The sequence below is a fragment of the Lycium barbarum genome, chromosome 10 (assembly GCF_019175385.1).
Source record: "Lycium barbarum isolate Lr01 chromosome 10, ASM1917538v2, whole genome shotgun sequence".
NCBI classification, from domain to species: Eukaryota; Viridiplantae; Streptophyta; class Magnoliopsida; order Solanales; family Solanaceae; genus Lycium; species Lycium barbarum.
In genome coordinates this window covers 123,904,295-123,914,595 of record NC_083346.1, presented here as the reverse complement: position 1 = coordinate 123,914,595, position 10,301 = coordinate 123,904,295, and the positions used below count along the sequence as shown (strand labels likewise).

The 10,301-nt window shown below is 39.2% G+C and overlaps 1 protein-coding gene and 1 pseudogene across 1 annotated transcript; both read left to right on the top strand.

The window, feature by feature from the left end:
* Positions 1-326: 326 nt before the first annotated feature.
* LOC132613442 (uncharacterized) lies at positions 327-782 on the top strand. Its single transcript, XM_060327463.1, has one exon. The coding sequence runs from the start codon at positions 327-329 to the stop codon at positions 780-782; it is 456 nt and encodes a 151-aa protein (XP_060183446.1).
* A 4,137-nt stretch (positions 783-4,919) lies between these two features.
* Positions 4,920-10,301, top strand: LOC132613441 (kinase-interacting protein 1-like; annotated as a pseudogene).

Here is a 10,301-nt window from a genome sequence, read left to right as displayed (position 1 = left end):
TATATTGATGACATTCAATCATAATCAATCAAGGAATTGATTTCCTACATGGTATCAGACTAGGTTTTCCTTCTCCACAAAACCCTAACCTACCCGCCACCCACTCTAGCCGGCCACACCTCCCGTCTCCCCTTCGTTCCTCTTCTTCCTCAAATTATTCCTCCTCCCTTCGTCTTCAAAGCCACCATGACTGACACAGGAGCAAAGTTTCACTCTGCCCTCTCCATAACCAATGTCAAATCTCTCGTTCCTTTCACATTGGACATTGAAAATGGTTCATATCATTCATGGGGGGTGTTATTTAAGGTGCAAGCCCGCATAACCTGATGCATCACATTATCCCCCCTACAGAGGCCACGGCTAAGGCCAAAATTGATGCCTTACGGGCAGCTGATCCTGAACTCTATGATCGTCTTGATGCGGCAATCTTACAGTGGATATATGGTACGATCTTTCCTGAATTACTTCAAACAATATTGGTGAAGGATGACACCGCGGCGAAATCCTGGCAAAGGCTGGAGGCCATCTTTCAAGACAACAAGGGTTCCAGGGCAACCCATCTTGAGGAAGAACTTGCTGCCGTCTCTCTCGAAAAAACTTCAAGTGCGGATGCGTATTGCAACCACGTGAAAACCTTGGAGGACAGGCTGGCTGATGTGGATGCTCCGGTGGCAAATAGTCGCCTTGTCTTGCGGCTCATTGGTGGTCTTCCAGAGGCCTACTCTGGCATAGTGGATTTTGTCCAAAATCAAGACCCATTACCACCTTTTGAAAGCGTTTGATCCCGAATAAAACTAGCGGAACGTACGCTCAAAAATCGTCTCTCCAAGGAAGCCGGAGGGAATGCCGCTTTTATTGCCTCTACTGGCGGTGCTCAACCAGGTAACAAGGAACATGTTAACTCCAACTCTCAGAATAATTTTTCTTCAAGTTTCAATCATGGCAGGAATAATAACAACAAGAAAAATAATAATAGAAAGCACAATGGGCAAAACCACAATAATGGCTTCGATGGGGGCGGCCAGAACGCTGGCCGCGGCACCAACCAGTGGCCGACTGGCGGTACCAGTCAGTGGCAGCCGCGCCACGTTCTCCTCCCGTACCCTCCATATGGGCAGTGGCCGACACAGTGGGCTGCTCCACCATGCCCCTACCCGACTGCTCCACGGCAGCAGTCCCGACCGGCGATGCAGCCCGGTATTCTCAGGCTCGAACCTCAACAGGCCTACGTGGCCTCGGTAGCGCAGCCTCATATTAGCTACACTTCAACGGACATTGAGTGTCACACCCCAGTCCTGATAGGGCATGATGGGCACCCGACCCTTTACTTAGAGCCGAGCGAACCCGCTGGTTCTCATTATATTCATAATCTCACTGGACTCTTAAATCACGAAATGAAATGTATAATGAAATCTTTTCAAAAACATTCTTTTCGTCTTTCTCAAATCAAGTAAAATATGTAATCATATGAAATTTGTAACATAATGCATAATGATACATCGGCTTGCAGAGCCGTTTGCGAGACTGACATGCTATATACGTGACTCTGTCTGCAAAGTCTCTAACATAAATCAATATACCATAACATAAATGCTCTGACTCGGCAACACTCCGGAAGGAAATGGAGCTCCCCATTCCAGCTGGAACATCTTCTAGCAATATCCTCTACTCATCTGTATACACCTGCGTGGCATGAAACGCAGCGTCCACAAGAAGGGACGTCAGTACGAATAATGTACTGCGTATGTAAGGCATGAATAACAACATAATATAGATATGAGAGGTAACAAGGAATAAGAGAGATAACCTGTACATCTGAATGCCTCATAAGGCGGATGTCATGCATGCTTAGTCTTTAAAAAAAACATTTCTATACATATACATAGTACCATGCCCGGCCATTAAGGCTCGGTATCATATATATAGTATCATGCCCGACCATTAAGGCTCGGTGTTATCATCATTAGCCCGCGTTCGGGCCTCCTGCGTCCGGGGCAATATCATAACATGCCCACTGCAGTGGTGTGCACATCTACGTGCCATGACGACTATAGCGCGGCGCGGTGTGAGAAAATACATACATATGTATAAAGCATGCATAAGAGCCCAATCAAAAGCCACAACTATATCGGAGTGACGTAAGGTCGGTAGCCTCCGATTATATTATGGATCAATCATCATCGTTTATCCCACCTTGAAGGAACAAGGGTCATAAGGAGAGATTACCAACTATGAAGGAAATTAAGGAATTGCAAAGTAAGCTCAATCACCTCATAATAATATAAAGCTCATGTACATAGAAATCTCTATGAATAAAAATCATCTCATAATAACATGAAATCTGTATGCCTTGGAGCTTGGATATATAAATCCCTCATAATCATCATCATGGTTATCATTAAAAAATTATTTATCTCTACCATCATAAAACTTTAAGAGTCGTGAATCTCTAACATTCTTGGAAATGAATTTTTTTTATGGAATTCATGCATGGTTTGGTAGGAAAAGAATCATGCCTTTAGAAGATCAATAACATCATAAGGATCACGAAATTCGTGAACTTCTAGCATTTGTGAAACAAATAATATTATGAGTATGACACAAAGGTTTATAACGAAAGGATCATGCCTTTAGAAAGAAAGGGACTAGCCTTAACATAACTGGAATATAATTTCTCGACTTCCAACTTACTTCCTGTCTTGAAATTCACTTAAGATTATTCGTAGCCTCGTAATCTACACATACAACCATTCATACTATTGTTAGAATCATCATCATACGCTCGTCTTAAGCCCTTAATTAAAACCTCTTTTAGATTCTGTCGAAATTCGGGCAGCATCTCCCCTGTTTATATGCCTAGCCCAAAATCATAATATCAACAACCAATCAACAACAACAATACCAACTTCATACAAGATAAATATATGTATTTTTCAACCAAAATTCTCTTCAAACCTCAATCCATAAGCCAACAACACCAACACAACAACTATAACTTTTGTTCTTGCAATTATTCCTTAATCAATGTTGATAAAGAGAGAGATTCAATGTTTCATACCTTATATTTACTAAAGTAGCAAGATCTTCAATATCTACTTGTTTCCAAGCTCACTCCAACACAAAATGGAATGATAATCGCGACTACAAGTTGTCCGGACTTCGATTGGTATTCCGCAGCTTGAAATTTGCTCAAAATCCTCAATTCTATGTGAGATTTAAGAGCCCTTTTGATGGCTGAATTTTCTGGAAATTTTGAGAGGTTTAGGATGAAGAAAAATGGGGTTTTAATCCCTTTTATAGTAGCCAAGGTCGGCAGTACTGTAGCGGCACTGTAGCAGTACTGTAGCGGCCCTGTTTCTGCGTTGACAGCTCAGTTTGTAACGTTCATAATTCTCTACTCCGATATCCTATCAATGAGCGGTTTGTTTCATTATAAACTAAACTCGACGAACTTCATTTTAGGCTTTTGTTTCACCTTAAAACTCCTAATATACTAGGAGATATGCCCCTCCAAAGTTGACTAAAAATCTGCCCAACATTTCTCAAATTTTCGTCAAACTTATTTTCTTCAATTTGCTTGACCTCGAAACCTTCCGAAACTCTCCATACATGATATTTATCATTTATTATACATGACAATGGCCATGTTTTTGTGTTTCAAAATAGTCTTTCCCGATTACGACTTACGAGATCATAATCATCCTTTACTTAAATAATATACTTAATAATGCCTCGTTCCTCATACTCCAAAGTTGTTTTACCTAGTCGTAACTCGACATACTTACATTCAAATTTAACCAGTGCTTCTCCGAGGTACGGGGTGTAACATTCTCCCCCCCCCCCCCCCCTTCAAAAACATTCGTCCTCGAATGTTGAGGTAGAGTTCACTTTGAGATAGATGTCAATGTTCTTACCTGTATTTGTCGGTATTTAGTTTACTTACTTGCTGTCTTACTTCCTCATTTAAAACTGAACTTATCCGAATTATGCAGTTTATCCTTCCTCTTTGTAGCCAAAATTTATGCATGTACTCAAGGTCATCCCTTTTCTTATTATTTGTCTGTCTACTAACTCTCCATGCTTTATCGCTTTCATTGTCTTCGAGTGTCTATGTTTTCCTTTGTTTCCATCCACCACTATTCATAAGTTATAAGCACGGTTCACTCCTTGTGTCTTTCTTGGGTACCCTTCCGATCATAGGTGATATAAGTGTTATGATATGTCAACCTGGAAAATTTTTGATTTGCACTGTGCTAAGTATTGCATTATCTTATTCTTGGCCAATCCACCAGCTCGACGTCAAGAATGCTTTTCTTCATGGCAATCTCTCTGACACTGTGTATATGCATCAACCATTGGGTTTTCGGGACCCCAATTTTCCTGATCATGTCTGCCTATTGAAGAAGTCTCTCTACGGCCTGAAACAAGCCCCTCGGGCTTGGTACCAGCGGTTTGCTGATTTTGTCGCCACCATTGGCTTCTCAAACAGCAAGCCTGATCACTCATTATTCATTTATCGCAGGGGTTCTGATATTGCATATATACTGCTTTATGTCGATGACATCATTCTGACAGCCTCTTCGAACGATCTCCGTAAGTCTATTATGGCACTCTTAAGTGCCGAGTTTGCCATGAAAGACCTTGGTCCGCTGAGCTATTTCTTGGGTTTTGCTGTTACTCGTAATGCAGATGGCTTATTTTTATCACAAAAACAGTATGCCGAAGAAATCCTCGAACGGGCAGGTATGTCACTATGTAGCCCGTCTCCTACACCTGTTGACACGAAGCCAAAGCTCAGTGCCTCGAAAGATACACCATTTGATGATCCAACTAAGTATCGTTAGCTTGCTGGGGCTTTGCAGTACCTTACGTTCACTAGACCAGATATCTCTTATGTCGTCCACTAGGTGTGTCTCCACATGCGTGACCCTCGTAATGAACATATGGCTGCTCTTAAGCGTATTCTGTACTACATTCAGGGGTCTATCGATTTTGTTTTGCATCTCTATAAGTCTACTGTCAGCAGCTTAGTCTCCTATACAGATGCAGATTGGGGTGGCTGCCCGGATACCAGACGCTCCACCTCTGGCTATTGTGTCTTCCTCGGTGACAACTTGATTTCTTGGTCCTCAAAATGTCAGCCTACACTCTCTCGTTCTAGTGCCGAGGCCGAATATAGGGGAGTTGCTAATGTTGTCTCCGAATCCTGCTGGATCAGGAATTTACTCCTTGAGCTACATTGCCCGATCCAAAAGGCGACACTTGTCTATTGTGACAATGTGAGTGCGATATACTTATCAGGTAACCCGGTACAACATCAGCGCACTAAACACATTGAAATGGACATCCACTTTGTTCGCGAAAAAGTTGTTCGTGGCGAGGTTCGTGTCCTTCATGTACCGTCCCGATATCAGATTGCAGACATTTTTACAAAAGGGCTTCCGCGCGTACTGTTTGATGACTTTCGGGACAGTCTAAGCGTTCGTCCACCTCCCGCTTCGACTGCGGGGGTGTGATAACCGTTGTATTTTATCATTATTATGTACAGCTAGAATATTAGTCAATATTATGTACAGCTAGAATATTTCCTAGAATATTATGTACAGCTAGAATATCTCCTAGAATAAGGTAAGTCTTTGTATATATTGATGACATTCAATCATAATCAATCAAGGAATTGATTTCCTACACAAATATTTTGAAATGTTAGTATACTATTTATGACAAAGAATATTATACGAATATATGTCTTCATCATTAAAAGATTTATCTTCGTTATACAAAGTGTGATTAAGCTTAGTATTTAGCAATTAAAAATGAAAAATTATATTTCATGCATCTTTTTTGCCCATAACAGCGAAATATTATTTAAATGTGAATATTGTTATAGGTGTATAACAGCAATTCGTTATACTCCGGACCCAACGATGCTATTATAGAGAGGTTTGACTGTATAACATCTGTTCGTACATACTTTTCTCTCACTTAATCAATATTAATTAAGATATTTGTTTTACCTCATTAACTTATTTAACCATGGAATGATATTAATTGAACACGCAAATAAAGTCTCAGACGAGAAACTAAATTATTTCATCAAATCGTATCTATTCACACCTATTAAATAGGAAGAAAAAAGAGAGAGGGAGAGGGGAAGAGATTCGGAAAAAATTACAAATTTACAAGTAGCGGAGAGGCCGATTAGCACATTAATTACAATTAATCAACTAATTTCGTTATTTAAAAATAATTGAGGGTGTAGCTCATATGGTAGAGCGCTCGCTCCGCATGCGAGAGGCACCGGGTTCGATTTCCCGCACCTCCCGATGATTTCAAGTGCTAATAACTAGATTCTAAATTTAATATTAGTACTTATTCAATGAATTTAATTCTTAACACAAGTACAGTATCCGAGCAAAAGTTACTGATTTCAGCCGAACCCGCATCTGGGCTTCTACCTCCGCCCCCGAGTACCTTGTCAAGTTCTTCTGACGTTTGAGCTAATGAACACCAACCATTTTTTCATTTGAATGAGGCGATCGATATTTGTTGATTACTAAGTAGTCCATGTAATATTGTGACGTGTAAATTCTTGTTTCTTGATTGTTAAAGTGAGGTAAGAGGGATTAGGAAGCTTTAGAAGATGTGTTTGCTGCAAATAATTAAAGAAACAAAGAAAAGGGTGTGTCTGTATATGTACACTTGATATAATGTCTATAGCACCACCTTAACAAATTCTACTATAGAATATACAAAAATAGGATCATCTACAAAATGAATCATCATCAGTATGTGATTGCAACCAAATCCAATAACAATGAGAAAGAAATATAAAAAAATCCACTCTTTTCTTTTTTCATATGTTATAATGTACTTAATGCAGTACAATCCTTTCTTTCCTACTGCATAACTTGTGCTGCTAATGGCCTTAAAAAGAAACTCGAAATCAGCATCTCGGAAAATTTCAACCAAAAATTAGCAGCTCTGGATAAAACTCTCTCCCTTTTTTACACGCGTATGGATAACAACTATATAAAGTTGCAGCAGAAGCAGAGCTAGGATCGATAGCGTTTTGACAAAATGTGTAAAAAGATTACTCCATAACGAGTTCCATATGGCGATTGAGATCCTGGAGATAATCTTCCGAAAACATCAATGCTTTCCCTCCATTGACGTTTGCTTCATGTCTACTGGTGCGTTCTCGCCTGTCAATAGCAAAACAACCTGCAGACTCCAAAAACAAATGTGTAACCATTTGGTGAAGTTCAATATTATTCTGTTATGGAAAAAATGAGAAAGATGGTCCCTTATGTTTGAGGCTAGTAGTCCCTTAAGTATGCACTTAATAGTTTTGCTCCTTTAAGTTAGCCAAAAGTTAACACCAGACTCGAGAAATAAATTTAAAATAGCAAAAATACAAAAATTGTACCTCTAAGTGTGAGTTCCTGCTGCAAATCTAACAGACAGAGTTCGGTAAATATTTTACGGAGACTAAAAGTGTTAAAACTTTAGGTAAACTTAAAGGACCAACATAATACTCTTAAGTGAGAACTTAAGGGGCTATTTTGAATCTACCCTCAAACATAAGGGACCATTTTTGTCATTTTCTCTTCTGTTTGCATATAATCATTATCATTGTGTAACAACTGTTATTGTTAATACAAAAGTGTCTCACGAGGCGCTATGGATATATGTTAAATCTTTTGCATTTAGGTGTTGTTTAAGATCCTTTCTGTTCTAACTCTATAACCAAGAATCTCCAGGTGATTGGATCGTTCACGCGACCGACCTTTTTAGAAATGTGAGTTTGTAAACTTAACATTTGCAAATTCTAGAATGGATCGGATCAGCGACACTCAAAAAATCAAAATACAAATGCTGGTAGAATTTGAAGGTCATAAAGGGAACAGAATGTAAAAAATGCAGTGTTACCTTTTACGTGTTTGGACGAATGTCGGGCAAGTGGTGAAGGCAGGATAAAGCTGTAAACATGGCGCGTTTCATCTCAACAACATCGTAGTCGTCACCAAAACGAGGATCTGCTATTTCCTTGATGTTTTTCTTCTGCCAAAACGGTTTTGCCTATGCACAAATTGCAACAGGTACCGAATACATCTCAGAAATGTCGAATAAATTATACCAAAAAACTTCCAGTGAAGTTTCATGACAAGTTTGTGTAGAGAATATGTCAGTTTAAGTGGATCATACCCACAACACAAGGATTTTTTGATACGAATCAACTGCACGACGACAAGTAATAAGCTCCAATAACAAAACTCCAAAGGCAAATACAATTTCATTAACAATTCCAAGAGAAACAAGATGTATATACACAAGAAGCACAAGGCGAATTCAAGAAAATCGAAAATTCTCATAAGAAACTTAAGTCCTTTAGGCATAAGTATCTTCGCAATCAAACTGATGAACCAAAGACAAATGTTGTTAATATCCCAAACAAAATAGAGTCGTTGGACAAGATTGACAACCAAATTGATGCGAGCTCTAAAGAGTCTAACGAGTTGTTAACGATATCACAATTGGCTGAAAAAATTGATGAGCTTGTAAATAAGGTAACCAGCCTAGAAACAGAAGTTACATCTCAGACTCTTTTAATTGAGAGATTAAGAAGAGAAGCTGATGAACTCCAAAAACAAGTTCAGTTGTTGGAATACGATAAGGCAGCTCTGACTGATGATACACACAATCTGAATATTAGGGTAACGGCGATAGAAGCAAAGTTGCAAACTATTGAGATCCTCAACAAAGACGTCGTAAACCAAAACAGTAGCCTTCGAACCCACTTTGTTGAAGCTTATGCTAATATTGACCATTTATCCGATACATTGAGTAGTGTCAAACCAGACGAGGAGCTCGATGGGACAGATTCATCACCAAATGACGTGACTACCCTTGTTGAAATCAAGTTAAACGAAGATCCAGTAAAACAAAAAGATCGTCCTAGAACAATAAAAACAGAAGATAATGCACTTCGCAAAGAGCAACATTCCATTCTAAGTGACAAAGAGGCAGTTAAGAAAACCACAAAGAAACATGTCACATTTTTGCAGCCAACTCCAGCTGGAAAAGGCAACGAGCAAGTCACAGATGAATCCGAAAGTAGTGTTTACGAGACACAAACAGAGAGTTGCGGAGAATGATGATGAACTTAACTGGCAACAGATGCTGTTGAGTGGGTTGGATGATAAAGAAAATATTCTCTTAAATGACTATAAAACAATTCTCAAGAATTATAAGGAAGTTACAAAGAAGCTGAATGATATGGAGAAGAAAGATAGAGAAACCGAACTTGACCTCACACTTCAGATAAGAGAGTTTAAATATACTATCACAAAGAGGGATGAGGAGATACATAATCTACGTCGAAAATTGAGTCTTTTACAGCAAGAAAATAAGTCCGAAAATAAAGAGCTGGAGGAAGAAAAATGCCAAGCATATGATCCTTCATTTGCTCAAACCTTAAAACCCGAGGATCTGCCACTAAGGAAGGATGAGCACGATGAAGAAGACATCAAGACGATTGTGGTTGATCAACGTGCATCAGTATCGCAAATTGAGGGAAAACTCCGGATGAGCATTAATGCAATACTAAACGAAAACTTGGATTTCTAGCTAAGATTCAGCTCAGCTTTCCATCAGATTCAAAAATTCAAGAATACAATCAACGACTTGCAGCGCGAAATATCCAAACTCAAAGACAAGGAAATACAAGATAACAATAGCCTTAAAGTAGACACAAAATTAGAAATCAGGCCAATATATAAACACATGAAGGAGATTCAGTATGAGCTGACATTGTGGTTATCACAAACCTTATCACTGAAAGTTGAACTAGAGCGCAAGTTCTTCGCTTTGTGCAGCATTCAGGACGAAATCGCAAAAGCACTAAAGGAGGGAGTTGCATTAGACGAATTCAGATTCAGCAGCCATCAAGCTGCAAAGTTCCAAGATGAAATTTTCTACATGAAACGAGAGAACAACAAGGTAAGAGTGGAACTGGAAGTTGGTGTTCGTCGTGTAACTATACTTCAAGTAGACATCGAGAAGACTATAACACAGTTGGATCAAGAATTTGGACTTAATGGAAACCAATCACAACTGATGCACACAGTGAGTAAATCAAGAATTCCTCTGCAGTCATTCATCTTTGGAACTAAACCAAAGAAGCAAAAGCGTTCAGTTTTTTCGCCGATTAAAAGTTCCAGGTCCTGAATACCTTTGTATAGAGCTTTTATTCTTGATCTTGTTTTTTCTTCTTCCTTTTGGTTTTTCCCATTTTTTTT